This window comes from Nipponia nippon, unplaced genomic scaffold (genome assembly GCF_047370975.1).
Source record: "Nipponia nippon isolate SJK-2023a ecotype South Korea unplaced genomic scaffold, ASM4737097v1 scaffold_4, whole genome shotgun sequence".
Classification (NCBI taxonomy): domain Eukaryota; kingdom Metazoa; phylum Chordata; class Aves; order Pelecaniformes; family Threskiornithidae; genus Nipponia; species Nipponia nippon.
This window is the reverse complement of record NW_028262358.1, coordinates 86,658,500-86,674,425: the sequence shown is the minus strand read 5'-3', so window position 1 is coordinate 86,674,425 and position 15,926 is coordinate 86,658,500. Positions and strand designations below refer to the sequence as shown.

General features: G+C 43.4%; 1 protein-coding gene across 2 annotated transcripts; it reads left to right on the top strand.

Moving 5' to 3' along the window:
- The first annotated feature begins 441 nt into the window (after positions 1-441).
- Positions 442-15,567, top strand: SLC35A1 (solute carrier family 35 member A1). Of its 2 annotated transcripts, none has more exons than XM_087775813.1 (8): positions 442-472; positions 3,457-3,634; positions 8,209-8,368; positions 8,751-8,903; positions 9,722-9,788; positions 12,750-12,926; positions 13,332-13,466; positions 14,834-15,567. In XM_087775813.1, exons 1-8 carry the CDS (start codon positions 457-459, stop codon positions 14,962-14,964), a joined length of 1,017 nt encoding a protein of 338 aa, XP_087631939.1. In that variant the 5' UTR covers positions 442-456; the 3' UTR covers positions 14,965-15,567. The 2 variants fall into 2 exon arrangements, with proteins under 2 accessions (XP_087631939.1, XP_087631938.1); XM_087775812.1 differs by lacking the exon at positions 442-472 and adding an exon at positions 2,146-2,258.
- Positions 15,568-15,926: the final 359 nt, after the last annotated feature.

The following is a 15,926-nucleotide window of genomic DNA, read 5'->3' as shown; positions in this document are numbered from 1 at the left end:
ACTTAGCTAAATGGTTTCCACTAGGCGATTTTCACTTTTGTGAAAAGAAATTAATGGGGAGCAGCGAGACGTGCTGCTGCTCCATGTTTTTCAATGATGAGCGGGCACTGATTTTTAGATTTATTAATACAAACATGAATGCTATTAGCCGCGGCAGCTTTTTTTTTTTTTTTTTTTTTAAATTCAGAGAAAACATCCCGCCCCTGGCGTTCGGCGCTGGTCTGGGGGCTCTGTCCTCTCGGCATGCTGCCGCCCGGGCCGCACAGGCAGCAGGAGGCACAGCGATGGCGCGGGCAGGGGGCAGAGCTAGGCGGGACGGGCCGCCGACTCGATGGTGAAACGAGGGAAGGCGGGGCGCTCTAGGCGGCCGCGCCGGACTCTATGGTGCGATGGGAGGAGCGGCGGGGCACGGCGGGCGGCTCCGGCCCGGCGGTCTTGGCGCCTTCTGCGGGCACGATGTCGCCTCCGAAAGGTGAGGGCGGCGGAGCGGGTTCGTTAGCGGGGTACCGCGGCTCCCGGGGGAGGCACGGCCGGAGAAGGGGACCTATCCCGCCCTCGCCCCCAAAACGCAGCGCGACCCGCACGCCGGCGGCTCCCCCCCTGCCTCCCCCGCCCCAGAGGGAGTGGAACTGCCCTCCTCGCCGGGGGCTGCGGCGCCGGGCGGCACCACCGCGGGCGTGGGGGAGAGGGGCAGCGAGGGGCCGCGCCGGGGAAGGGCTCTCCCCCCCCCCGCCCCGCCTTCCCGCCCTCCCGCTCGCCTCCCGCCGCCTGTGACCGCCGCGGGAGGCGGCGTCCGGCGGGACAGCGGGCGGTGGGTGCTCCCGGGCCGGGGCTCGCCGGGCTCCTCCGCCTTTAGGACCAGCCGCAGCCGTCTCCGGAGCGGCGGCCCCTCCGTCGCCGGTTCCCGCTCTGGGAGCGTTTGAACGTGGCGCAAAGCTTTTGGGGCTCAGCCCGAGGCCGTGAGGCCCAAGTCGTCGGTGCGCAGGGTCACCCCCCTGCTCCTCCTGGCCCTGAAAACACCGCCGGCCCCGGGGTCTCTGTTGGGGTCTGTGCAACGGTGCCAGAGCCCTCGGGCAAGCCAGGTGGCCTTGAACCCTTCAGGGAGGCGATGCCCGTCGCTGCGCCAGCTTGCCCCGCAGAGGCCCTTGCCCAGGGCTGCTCGGCTCCTGGCAGCAGGCCTGAGGGGGAGCCCCAAGGAGGAGAAGGGCCGGGAGCAGGAGGGCTTCCCGCAGGGCGGGTAAGGCTGGGTCTGAGGCGCCCACCGCCCCAGCTGCCTTCGGCAGGCGGTGGGTTGTGCTCCGTGGGCCAGGCTTGGCCTTGGGCTGCCGTTTAACAGAGCGCTGGCGGGGCGGTTAGGTGAGCTGTGGAGGCGTGTGGGAGGCCCGCGTTTATATCCTCAGGCTTTTGGCCCGACTGGTCCCTTTTGCTGGAAATCGTTTCATTCGAGTGGGATTTACTGAAGCCAGTGAGAGAAACTCTGGGAAAGAAACAACAGCTTCTTTCAGCTCATTTTTTTTTTAAGCTGGTATACGTTCAGACTTAGCAGCAGAAGATATGGGTGCCCCAGCTGTGCTTTCCTTCTGCCCCCTGGTACTGATGCAGACGTGTGAACCAGGCTGGAGAAATGTCCAGGCTGAAAACTAACTACAAATGGCTTTTTTACAACTATCTAGTATCGTTACTAGATTCATTATGTCCTGCTGCATTTGGTTCACCCAAGTTTGCAAACCGTTGCCAAATTGGGGCGTGCGTTTATTTTTTAAAGAGTAGTTAATATAGGCAAGGGTTAAACTTAGCTTTAGTTCAGTAGCACATAGGCTTAAAATCTTAATGTGTAAAAACACATTTTTAATATCGTTTCTATCAGCACTAAAATATCATTAGAAAACACACTTTTGTAAAACTGGACTGGGTGAATGTTATTTCCTGGTTGTCGTGCCCTTGGATTCCCACCGCCCCTCCCCGCCCTCTGCGCAATCCAAACTTAATTTAAAAACGGATTGCAGCTTGTAAGTCTCTTTTAAGCATTGTTAGTCCAAAAACTAATTGGCTCTACCTTTTAAAAGTGGTTACTGACATGGGTAAGATTTTTATCTATAAGGAAGTAGCTAATTTAAACGATTGCAGCAGCAGGAGGTATTAACTGTACCTTGCAGAAATGTTATGCAATAGAAGACATCACTGGCTTGGAAGAAAAACGAACCAAAACATCGGTTGCACTGGATCCAGCAATTCATTTCCGTATTAAATGAACGAAGGTATTACAAATCTGCCCTGAGTTTATCTGTTAGCTCACTCCCTAATCAGCAGAGGAACATAAACTTACACCAATTAAAGTAAGTTTCTTTAGGATATTCAGAACACGACAGATAATGGCCCAAAAGATGCTGCTGAATGACCAACATCCACCCGTCAGATGCCATACGTAACAAAGAATAATTTAACAGTTTGAAAAACAGTTTTGTAGACAGCACGCACTTGCTGATGTCTCATGTTGTCGGTCGTGCCTTCGTGCAGCGCAGTCCTGTTTGGAGTCACGCGCTCTTCTCTTTGCTGGTACGGATGCAGTCTTAGCCGTTCTCTGGTGTGGGAATGAACTGGCGTGGCCTGGCCACGTCCACCCGATGAAACTCTCAGGCCTTAGAAGAGAGTGACTGTATGAAAAACTGCCTTTCGCCAGTAGGCCTGGAACAGGCTAACTCCCAAATTATGCAGGATAATAGTTGGTCCAGGGCAAAACTGTTACAAGAATTGCTACTGTTGTAGGAGTGTAGCAGTGGGGAAGATGGAGGGGATAACACAGGTGACACGTAGTCCTCGTATGGTTTAGTTTACTTGAATAGCCATAACGTTAGCATTTTCTACAGTGAATAATTTTTCAAAAAAGCCCTTTGTATGAAGTCCCATCACTGTTCTGAGCAAAACTCTTCTTTTACTAACTTAGGTGGAAGATAAGGCTGAGGGAAATGCTGCCTTATTTATTAAGATTTGCTAGATTGATTCCCTTCTTTGCTGATACTGAACTTTTCCTCTGTCTTTGCTTTTACTAGTCTGCCAACGCTCTTTGTGTCAGACTTCAGCATACTACATGGAGAGGATCAGCTGCCGTTTCAGAGTGAGCACTCACTGTCAGCTAAAGAGCAGGAAAGCACAGAAAGACTTTCTGATTACTATTAGATAAATATTAGTCTATGATTAGTTTTTCTAGAATGAAGGATGGTTATGAGGGCAAGAGGATGTCTTATTTTCAAACACCTGGAGTTCCCATACAAGCTTCTTTGAGAAGAGACTTTGAAATTTAACTTAAACTTTTTATAGGAAGCGTTTCACAGCATTGTAGTTATTGTATGCTGCCGCAGTAGTATTTGATACAGTCCTCCAGCTGGAGAACACCTTGTTTCAGGTCTTAAATTAAAATGAAGGGCATGCTGAGTCGCCATCTTTGTTTTCTTTCAGAAAATGTCAGCTTACCGTTCAAGTTGTACTGCCTCACAGTGATGACCCTGGTTGCTGCAACATACACGGTCGCATTACGGTACACGAGGACAGTGGAGACAGAACTCTACTTTTCAACGACGGCTGTGTGCATCACTGAAGTTATCAAGTTGTTCTTGAGCGTGGGCATCTTGGCTAAGTAAGTGTGGGAATGCTAATCAGTATTTTGAAAACGAATCCTTGCTTCTAACCTCAGATTCTCAGATACCGAAGTACAGATACATTTGAGAACGTGGCTGGATAGTCATGCTGTGGAAGAGTCATTTTAGAGCAGGTTAGAGCTTGTGAGTCCTCCTCAACTGAAACTGCTTTGTAAACAGCACAATATTCAGGTGTGTCCTTTTTGCATATTTTCTATTTTTCTGTGCTTTGGAATAGGTTCAAAATGTCAGTATGGATTATCTGCGATGTTTTGGGTCTTTAAAATATTGATGTAGATGAAAGCTGGACTCTGAGCCATCGTCTGCTGAGTTACGTAAAATTGTAATGTTCCTACTCATAAATTTTCCCAAACAATGTTACAGACAGACATTTTGCTGTCTCTGTTAACCTGGGGAATCAATGCTGAAAGGCTGTGGTCAGAAAATATTAGAGTTTCTGTAATCCCAGACTGCCGCTAAGAACTAGAACTTTAGTCCACATGTGAGCATCTGAAGTAGTGAGGCCATCAGTCCGCTGTCTTTCCTCTCAGCTTCCCTGTGCTACATCCTTCCTTGGAAGAATCTTTATATTCTGGTCTTTTCCAAAGCCCAGTTCTTGCTGTTGTGGTAGAATTTGTTCTTTTAGGGTCTCTGTCTCTCTCTTTGTGGCTTTTTGGTACATCAGAAGGCTGGCTGCTTTGTGCTAGAGGATCATGAAGTCACGTGGTGTACTTCAGATTTTTATCAGATCTTTTCTACTTAACATCAAAACGGCATTTTACTTGCTTTAGAAATGAGACAAGATTTGAATTTGGTAAGGCAGCTGTGGCAAAATGCCTTTTGTTTAACCTTTCATTAAATGTAACGCATTAGAAAAGGCAGGTGTGACCAGGGCTCGTTTCTATTTTTCTTTTTATGCACCCTGGGCTTCTCACTCTGCCAGCACAAAGTGTTGGCAGAAGCGTCTCTGCTGACGCGTGGTTGCACTGTGCTTCTCGCGGTGTTGTGGCTCCGGTGTGGGTCCTGATCCAGCCTGCTTTCTGGAGACTGCAACAGCCCACATTTCTCAGTAGTGAGGGACCCATGGGTGGCATTTGGTAGCCTCACCTGTGTGTATAATTTCTCAAATCTGTTCTTGCGCACCTGGGACCCAGGCTGTTTATAGCGTATCCGAGAGGCCTAGTTCAGCAGGGTAAGCAACCTGCCTTTTGTTAAGGGTCGGTAATACTGTGTTCATTAAATGTACGAATGGCCTTTTTGCTTGAAATAATTAAAAAGGCAATTACTTTTAACTCAGAAGTCTATTATGTTTTTAGAACAGCCCTGCACAGCCAACAATTCACGTAGTCCATCGTCCTCCCTTTGACAGTAGTCAGCAGAGGACGCTTAGAACAGAAGTATAGGCAATAGAGCAAGCACGGGCTGTACTTTTCTTAGCTGGTGGCAGAAGCTTGTGGATTTCCCAGCCTGGATGCTGTGTGCACACTGTGACTGTAGCGCCTAACGATCCTGTCCTCTGTGAGATTGTCCAGTTTCTTTTTGAACTGTTTGTCCCTACTGTATCTGTGAAATGACTTCTGCAATATAATTACACCGTATATGAAAATACCTTTTAATAAACACTTTATCTAGCAGCTTCACTGGATTCTGTCTTCTTGTGTTGACAGACATCACGAATAATCTTTCCCCCTTCATTTTTATTTTCATATCTCTACACATCTGTATTGTGTTTTCATGACTCATTTATTTTCTAAGCTGAGAGACCTAGTCTAATTTTTCCGTGATCATCCTAGTACCTGTCTCCACAGCATTTCCAGTATTGTTACATGCCTTTTGGAACAGGATCCAGAACGGCATGTCGCGTTCAGGATGTGAACATGCTGTGGCATTAGGCAGAGGGGTGAAGGTGCTTTCTGTCTTGGCCTCGGTTCCTTTCCTAGGGGTTCGTAACATTCCGTTTATTTCTCCGAACACAGCTGGGCTTGAGCTGGTGCTGTCGCAGAGCTACTCGCATCTTTTTCCCAAATGCCCACAACTGGTTTAGAGACGGTTGCTGTATTTTGGGGTTGTCGTTTCCTATGATTCTTTCTCATTTATTGACAACTGAGCTTTATTTGCCAGTTAAATTGAGATGAATCTGATTCACTGAGCTGATTGAAGGTTATAATATCTATTCTGATCTGGTCAGCTAGTGAGTTTTTTTTCTCCGTAGTTGAGAGAGAGATGGGCACCAGCAGACACTATTCATCAGGCCGTGCTCATTTCTTCCTGGTAGGATGTCTCGCTCGCTGGTGGGTCTGGATACCTTCCTTTGCTGTCCAGGTAACTGAGATGTTTCTCAGGTGGCAGAAAACCTGATGAATTCTGCTCGGTGTAGTGTAGTGAGAGACCCTTCAGCAACTGTTGAAAGTTTCCTTTTGGATATCGCATATAATTGAGTATAATCAGCAAAATTTGCCAATTTCCTAGTAATCTCCCATTTTAGATCACTTAGGAATATGCTCAACAGCATAAATTCCAGCATAGTTTCCTTCAGTGTCTCCTTCACAGCTTCCTGCAGTTTTAAAGTCCTAACCAATTTGTCTCACCCAAGGCAAGGTGCCTTTGTAGTTTAATAACCAGCTAGAAGGTAGAATGCAATCTGTTTTTTCTGTACAGCGGGATACGTTTGGGTGGGTGCCTATTTCTTTTTGAAAGAGCCAGCACTGATTACTGCAATGTACAGGATACTGGAGTATGACTCTTGCATTGTTCCAGCTGCAGAATTTGTTTTCTTCCACATTCTTACACTACGCCTTCGCCGTGTTTACTTTTAAAGTTTCTCCTGGAAGAAGACACATTGAATGGGTGAATGCCAAAAGATTGTCTTTCACAAGAAAAGTTTATGGTAGTTTAAACTGTGTTAATTGTTTACTCAGCTGTACTCTCAACTTCTCATATTTATTTAAAGTCCAATTCACCATCTGGTAATTACGTTGTCTACATTCTTAGATGGTACATAATTACTTAGCAATGGATGAAGAAAAGGAGAGCTGATTTGCAAACTCTAGTTTTAACTTCAGCTTTTCTAACAAATGCATGGTTTTGTTGCAGAACTGATTGTTATTAGTATGTCTCGCTTAGTCAGACCTACGAAGAAAATGGAATATGTTTTTTAAGTCGCATCTAGATCAACATCAAGAATGTTGAATTTGAGCTAGATCATTTTTTATTTTCTTATTTGATTTTGCAGCGTACATCTTTGGGCACCTTATTTTGCATTATCAGCTGCACACCGAGGCTTGTTTTAAATTCTTTTTTGTGTAGATTTAAATCTGTCTCCACATTGATCTTTGTACTGACTTCAACTTACAGTTAGAGATTCTTGATAAGTGCATGCTTCAGAGAGCACACCCACTGCAAAGATGAACTATTAGATAGTTCACCTTCTTGTTCTCAGAAACTAAAGTGAAAATGGTGCTTGCTGGACATTTGTTATTCTTCGTTGCTGAAATTCCATGCTAGAAGTCAAAGTAGACAGAAACTACTATTACTGCTATGATTTGACTTAAAACGTGTGATCAGCTAATTCACTGAGCATGGTCTGGAACAGAAGCAGGTATAATTTAAATATTATTTTCTTGTTTGACAGCCCACCTTAGTATCAACAAATAGAAGAAGTCATTACTGTGTAGTATTTTTTGACTTCTTATTCTCACAGAGCAGAACTGTATCTGTGCTAATTATATTTTATTTGCAGTTAGTTGTTTGAGATAGAAGCACTTTAGTCCAACTAAAGTTGGACTTGGGTATTACCAGGAACTCTAGGTTGTCTTGTATATCTTATCTCCCAGTGTTGGGCAATATGATAAACACATTGAGGAATAAGTAAACCAACAATTTTGCCTATAATGTCAATGACTGATAACAAAAGGGGAGAGCAGCAAGAAGCAACAGGTTCTTCCCCGTCGCCTGCTCTCTCGCATGCTGTAATTACATGAAGGAGATGTGTGAAGATGCAAGGTGACAGGGAGCTGCCGCCCGCCCCGCCAGACCTCTTAACCTGTGTGCTGGTGCCGGTCCAGCATCTCCTGCAGCGCAAGCGAGAAGAGGAACCCCGGGCTGGCTGAGGAATGAGAGGTGTTTCCAGCTCAGTAGTGTGCAGGGGTTCAATCTTTTTTGGCTGTACTGTGAGGCCCAGTTTAAAGGGGATCTGGAAAATCACGGGCATTTGACATCACGCACAAATATTAATTCCCCCCCCAAAAAAAGGGAGGGGAAGACAGCCTTCTGTCCTACTGCCTTTATACTTAGCGACTTATTCCACTGTTTACAGTGTTCATGGTTGTTTACTTCATTACACATTAATGCATCTAACTTCCTGATTCCAGAATGTCTTCTTCACCTGCAGGGCTTTCTACTTGTTGATAACCTCACTGCTTTTTCCCCAGTTATTTTTTCTTTCATGAGCAGAAGGTACAACTGATTGTTGAGAACAAATTTTCAGCCTTCCCAAAGGATTCATTGATTGGATTTCTGTTTTCAAATATCAGTTTAAGAGAGCCCTCAGTTATATTAATATCTTATTTTGCAGAGAAACTGGAAGTCTGGCAAGGTTAATAACATCTTTAAAAGAAAATGTATTCGGAAGTCCTACAGAATTGCTAAAATTAAGTGTTCCATCTTTGGTGTATGCTCTCCAAAACAATATGGCGTTTGTGGCTCTTAGCAACTTGGATGCGGCAGTCTACCAGGTAATAGATGTTTTTGTCAGTAACTGATCTGTAAATACATTTCTCTCTACTGTTTCATGTGACATGCCTGCTAGGTGTCTGTCGGCCTAGCACACAGTGCCCTCTTTAGCCTCACTGTTAAAAGCCAAATGATGCCTTGTTGTATTCAGAGGATATGCTCTGTTGCAGTGCTCTGGTTTTCTAAGCTAACCCACTCACTGCTAGAGTCACTTCAAATTCTCTTTGTTGTAACTGGCGATGGGACAGAAACCCAAGGATCCGTAGGAAATCAGTGAATATAAAATTTTATTCGTCATTCTGTAGTTGAATTCTCTATTTTATTTTCTTGTTTTGGAGGAGTTTATAAAACCACGTCCTCTATGCTATATCCCATCTTCTTCAGGTGACATACCAGCTGAAGATCCCTTGTACAGCTTTATGTACAGTCCTAATGCTAAACCGTACCCTTAGTAAGTTGCAGTGGTTCTCTGTCTTCATGCTCTGTGGTGGTGTTACCCTTGTTCAGTGGAAGCCTGCTCAGGCTACGAAAGTACAGGTAAGAGTTTACATTTTGCCACTTCACAACAAAGAATGAACTGCCTTATGCTTTGTGTTTCACTTCACGGCAGCTGGGATTAAGGTAAGGTCTCTTACATTCTACACAGCAGTAGCCGTTTCCTATTTCCAGCCACTTCATCTACAACGTAAACACTAGCTTGATCATTCACTTTCACATTTATTGTACACAAGTTCAGGCAGGCTTGCGGTATTGCTCCAGTCTCACTTGTTGGAAAGGCAACTGATTGCTACAATTAGTATAAATTACCAGAGTCGTCATAATCAGTCTAACACACCATCATTAGTATGTATCTGAGTAATATGTTGTTTCCAGCAGTTGGCCCTGCTATTACTGTAATTGTTGGAGCAGAGAACTTGGAATCGAAGCACTTGGCGGAATTAGGAGTGAAACTCCAATGCTTTGTGGTTGTGGCTATGTCATTTAAACACACCCTGCAGAGGCACTGACCTAATCCCGTTCTCAGAAGAAGAAACAAGTGTCTTCTGTTTCTTAGGTCTTAACCGCTGGTCAGCAGCAGTAGTGGGAAAGGCAGGTCACGCAGCTGGGAGGACTGGCCACAGCCAAGTAGACGGTGCCTCTGAGCACTGCAAGGGTTGGTAAGAGTACACACGGAAAGTGAAACGCCACACAGCTACACCGAGCTAATCTGAAGGACAGCTCTAGCTAAGCAAGTACATTTTATACCGTAATGCAATGCTAATAACTTTGCTGTACTTAACAAAGTAGCTCTGGAATTGATTATTGTGAATTACTGAAGTGTTGTATCCTTTTTAAAATAACGGTTGATGTTGCAGGTGGAGCAGAATCCCTGGCTAGGGTTTGGAGCGATTGCTGTTGCTGTATTGTGTTCAGGATTTGCAGGTATAGTATTATTTCCGTACGCAGGTCACATCAAAAGGACTGGAGAACTCATGATGTTTAAAACAGGACGTTCTACACTAGTTACCTGTCTTCGTTGATTAGAAGATAAAGAAGGACTTTATCCCTTCTGCCCATGATTACCTTCTACTTGCAGTAATTATGACAGATTCATGACGTGATTGCTGTAGTTGTCAAGCAAATGACTAGGAGCACATACTATTGGTTTTACGTGATGCAGCTCAGAAGGCTGGTTTGCAAGTGGAAGCATCTTTCAAATGCTTAGAATAATACTCTAGGGAACATCCATAATGACTCACTCAGTACAATTAATTAATGTACATCAATTTTATAAAGTTGGCTTTACAGTGAACAGCTCCCTTATGGTGATCACGTGAAATACTTGCATTTTTTTATAAGGGGAACTGAGCTCCTCACTCTTGCACTAGCGCAGCCCTGAAATACACATTGCTGTAGTCCTGTAGGTGGTAAATCTGAGATGCTCCCAAGCCATGAGACAAAATACAGCATTCACAGTGAAGCCTGCAGAGTCTCCTAAAGCTAAAGCTCTCTAGCTTTCTCTGATAACGCGGGCAGACAACTGTGCTTCTAGAGGTCTGCAGATTCAGACCATTGAAAGGGCTGATGCAGGCAGCTCTGGAGGATTTAGACACATACGGCTTTCGTTTCGCGGAGAAGGATTGCAGCTTGGGTGTTTCCTCACTGACAAGACGTGGCTTTGAGGCAGCTGGGAGGACGGAGTAGTTCATCCGTGGAGCTCCTTGTGCCCTTGGGGCTTTACATGTTGAAAACATAAATCCTATTCAGGCTCCTTTTCTCTTCTTCCTTCCCCCACCCACATGAAGAAGTTATTTTGGCATTAAACCTTCAGTTTCTGGACTGACCATGTTAAGTGTTTTATATTAGTCCAGCAAAGTCAAAACAGTTATGTGTTTTTGTCCCTCAGAGATGGAAAAGAAATTTTTCTTCAAACTGCTGAGCCCGTGATAATTTCCAAGTATCCGGGGGCCCAACAATGCTTATAAAAGCATTGGACAAATATATAATGGCAGATCCTTTGTGACTTGAAACAGTACTGAAGAGTAATTTCTCCTAAACAGCACCCATTTTTTCCTTCATCTTGCCTAGCGGAGTGATTTTTATGCATTTTCAGAAATCTGAAAGGATCATTTCATTGGTTTGCTTACTGTTTTCTTAGTTTATAACATTTCCAAGTACAGTTCTTACTCAAGCCAAATTTCTGGTACATTGATTACATCTGGTTATGCTCTGGGGGTCTTCTCAGTGAGCAGAAATCTCGAGATAGATTACTGTGGGTTCTTTTAAGCACTGCAGTTGTTAGCAGTACTAGTTTTTTGTTGATACTGTTTAGACTTTAAAAATGTACATTCATATGAGATAACATAATATTTCCTCGGGGTTTTTATTATTTGAACCCCTGAAATATATAATAAATATATAATCTGTTCTCTAATTTATTCACCATAAATATTCACTATACTGTATTAAATTATAAATTGCATTTTTCATGAATAAAGTAGCAAGACCTTCCTTGAAGCTAACTTGGGGATTTCAGGAGGAGTGTGTGCCTAGGCCTTCTAACCCACAGCTCTTTTCTCTGTGCCGTCTTTGTCAGTTCCATATACTTTTCTCGTATCGTAAGAAGGATCTTGGGTGACGCTAATCAGCAATAAACTTTTCGTCACACCAGAAGGTCATGGAAGTGGCTGAGAAGATCCGAGTTCCGCAAACCGCTGCCTATGTTTTGAAATGCAGAGGCAATTCCAGAGATTAGCAGAGTCCTGGTGGAGGAGCAGTGGTTAAAAAGGCAGCTAGTGATGGCCGTGTCAGACTAAAAGGCCGACATTTGACGTACACCTCCCAAGCAGAATAATGAAAAAGTATTTGGGGAATTTCAGTAATGCAGAGCATAGAAGTACTGCTCATCAGCATGGCACTGAGAACAAGAGCTTTAGATTAAAATGAATTCCATTTCCTCAAAACCAATCTGCAGTTTCAATTAGCAGAAGGCATTGGTTTTGATTTGCTCGGGTAATCCCCTGGAGCTGTGGTTTCAGAACGTCGCCACTCTGCCAAGTACTCTGCAAGCACAAGGCTTCTGAGGAATTTTCAGTCTCAGTACTGAGGTAATATAGTCCCACCCACTCCTTTTTTTCTTTTTTTTCTTTTTCTTTTTTTCTTTTTTCTTTTTTTCTTTTTTTCTTTTTTTCTTTTTTTTTCTTTTTTTCTTTTTTCTTTTTTCTTTTTCTTTTTTCTTTTTCTTTTTTCTTTTTTTCTTTTTTTCTTTTTTCTTTTTTTCTTTTTTTCTTCTTTTTTCTTTTTCTTTTTCTTTTTTCTTTTTCTTTTTCTTTTTCTTTTTTCTTTTTCTTTTTTCTTTTTTCTTTTTTCTTTTTTTCTTTTTTTTTCTTTTTCTTCTTTTTTCTTTTCTTTTTTTCTTTTTTTTTCTTTTTTTCTTTTTTTTCTTTTGTTTGTACTGCTAAATGTCTTGATGGAGGAAAAATTGTTCTCCATCATACTGAAATACATAAATACTGTCCTGAGGATAAAACACCAGGTGACAAGGTGAAACGCTTTTATTCTGGTATAGAATTGTACAGGAGAAACTGTTGGAATCAGAAGCCTGGCACATCAAACAAATGAGGAGTAGTTTCAATTGTTGATGAGGTTCATTGTTAAGACAACTGTAAACAGAAATAGAATCTATTTTTGATGTTATACACCCATTAAAAGGATCCTGTTGTGGAAGACGCATGTTATCAGGATGTGGTTTTGGGCCTTCTGCATTGGGAACTTCTGTGAAACATAACGGTCTGTAGGACAGGGTGTGATTCCAGTAGTCTTGTCTGGCTTTAAAACACTATGAACCATGAATCACGAAGGATGAAACTTCATTTATCTTACTGAAACTTTTCTTTTTTTTAGGAGTTTATTTTGAGAAGGTCTTGAAGAGTTCAGATACTTCCTTGTGGGTGAGGAACATTCAGATGTACTTATCTGGGATTGTGGTGACTTTATTTGGTGTGTACATGTCAGATGGAGCCCAAGTTCTTGAGAAAGGGTTTTTCTACGGCTATACGTACTACGTCTGGTTCGTCATCTGTAAGTATCTTGTGGGTTTTGGGTCTTGTTACATTGTTTTGGTTTTTTTAACTATGACATAACTGATTGCATGAAGCTACAAATTCAGTCTGGCCCACTGTTCTTTACTGCGTTTTAAGGGTTTTTTTTAAAAGTATCATTATCTTGGAAAATATTCACTTGTTCAGTTTAAAATTGTGCTGAAACAGCAGTCTAAAGGACTGAGTAGTGAGTAGATCATCTTTAAATGAGTCCTATCTGATCTACTAGATGCTGTGTAGACATCCCATTTTGCTGAATGTTGCATTAAATCACCAATTAGGGTGGTGTAGCCCAAACAAGGAGTACACCAGTGGAGTAAAATGTAGCATTTCAAGAATAACCTACTGGACCTTCACTAATAGAAACATGTTATCTGCTTCCCAGTTCTCGCCAGCGTAGGTGGCCTTTACACTTCGGTGGTTGTGAAGTACACAGATAACATTATGAAAGGCTTTTCTGCAGCGGCAGCCATTGTTCTTTCTACCGTGGCATCAGTCATCCTCTTTGGCCTCCAGATAAGTAAGTGCCTTTTTGCCTCGGATTTGCCCGTGCAGGTGTGTTTCCTTCCTGGCTAGCAGGCTGCTAGCAGGCTGTAGGCAGCTCGTACCAAAGCAGTCCTTTGCGCCGCCTTTGAATTTTTTTCTGGTTTTAACTTAGTCTTCTCCAGGACTCCTGTGCAGTAATGTATCGTCCCTGTTGGGTCACAGAAGGCGCCCGATGATCCTGTGCTTTCAAAGGCATTCACGGTTTGTTCTTTCAGAGGCATCCTACAGCCTCAAACGGAAAGGTTCTTTCCGATTTAAACAGCTCACAAGTTTACACAGCTTTATTCATCAGTCGCTTTCTGATGCAGTTTAGTGTGTGATGTAGCAGTTTACCTGAGACTGCTGTTGATAAGTTACCATTTCTTGTTGGGTTTAGTACAGCCAGTGCCAAATTAATTCCTTAGCTATTCCTGCACGGGCTTGGCCACATCCCTGTTAAGTCATACCTGCTACTGCGTTAACTTTTACCTTCCCTATTTGCTGTGGCCACCACCACATGAGAGCGAGGCAAACAGCACCTGGGGTCCTGGCGGACGTGGTGAATGTTTTTGAGAGGAAACAGCAGATTGCTTTGGGCTGTCCTGCAACTACCAAGGGTTTTCTCCCTGATAGAGTCTCTGCCTGCTACTGTATCCAGTGGCTCCTGCTCAGTCATTCACCGTTTGGTTTTGGGCATTTTTCACTTTCCTGCCGCAATCCGAAGATAGTATGGTGTTAACGGTGGAAAAAACTAGCTTTCTGATGTGGCATTAGTGAGATGAAACCTAAGGAAAGCTTGCGTAAGGAGAAGAATCCCCAGTGTCTGGCTGAAAAAGAGCACCTTAAACCAAGTGATGAAAAACGCAACCCGTTTTAAAAACTCACTTGGGCAGGTTTTCTTGATGGTTGACACAAATCAAACCTGGACTGGTGATCTTTCTGTGAAAGCCCCGTTAATAGTGTTTCTCAACTCTGTCTAGATGTGGAAAGGCAAACAAAGTGTCTTATCACGGACTACTTTATCACATCCACTGTGTTTTATCGTTAAGTTCACTGTAAGGGAAGCCTGGCGGATGGCATCTGGAACTGCAGGAGACATTTCACACTTGCTTTTCTGGCCATCACCACGTTCTTGCTGATACGAGGGTAACTGAAGTGGCGTGGGGATTGCAAACACTCGAGAGAGCTTGGTGACAGAGGATGAGCCTAGATTCTGTGAATTATTAACAGCTGCTTGTCCTGTTTAGTTCTGAGTAACTTTATTACTGTCTTTCAGATAACATCATACTTTATATAGCTTAGTCTTCTGAAGATTTCTTCTTATGCAGAAGTGTTTATTTAAACTATTTTGTCTCCTTTCAGCGGTTACCTTCTCCCTGGGTGCTCTCCTGGTGTGTATTTCTATTTACCTTTACGGATTACCTCGACAAGACACCACAAAAATCCAGCCGTCAGAGACTAAGAGCTCAAAAGAGAGACTTGCTACTGTGTGACGTTGTCCATATAAATGGACAGACAGACAAGAGAAAAAATGGACTTTAAAAAAGCCTGCATTTTTTTAAAAATTAGCCTTAAGCTAGTCATGAAACGGTTTAAGTGGGATAGACTGAAAGCAGAAGTTAGTTCTGTCTTACATGTGAGGTCTCCAGTGGCTGACGCTGAGGCTACATTACAGCTGAGGAGCCGGAGGGGTGTTTTATTGAAGGTGTTCTCCCTTCACATCGAACAACGAAAAGGCCCAATTACAAGGAAAGCAGAATGAAGGAACTGAACACTCAATTGTACATAATGTATATAATGGAGGGAAATCAGTTCTTTGTGGATTTGATAAACTGTCTTGCCCTTTGAGGGCAGAAATGCCCAAAAGCTTCATAAAAATCTTATTAAAAAGAGCAACTACTGCCAGCATTTTCTCTTAAACTAGTTGACAACCACAGTTTGATTAATGACAGAAGTTTCTCTTCTAGGTGATATACGTGAGATGACACAACTCCACCAGGAATAACCGTGCTTCAAGCATCACTTACCTGGAAGTGATCAGAAGTCACACTTGTTTGGTTTAAAAAGTCAGAATGAAAGACTGGTGTTTCTCTTAAGTTGCAGATTTTCTTTTACTTTTCGAATGTTTTTTTTTATACCCGCTGTAGCTGGTAGAGGGATCTTCTCTTCTGTTCTATGTGTTTTGTCAAACCCCGGTGGTACAGGGGAAGGTTCGTGTGCGTTCTTGTCTCTCTGCCTTAAGTATGAATGAGTCAACTCAAAGTGTCAGACTAGAAGATTTTTATCTGTACCTTTTCTCTCTAAACCTTTTTGTGCATACAGCGATGCTTGAAAAGAGTTCCTGTAATGCATGTTAGGCTTTGATTTAACTTACGAGCGCCTACTGTGTAATTTCAACCTCCTCCCTCATTTTCTGAGGCCTCCCTCAGTTCAACCCTTCCAGAAACTGCAACTT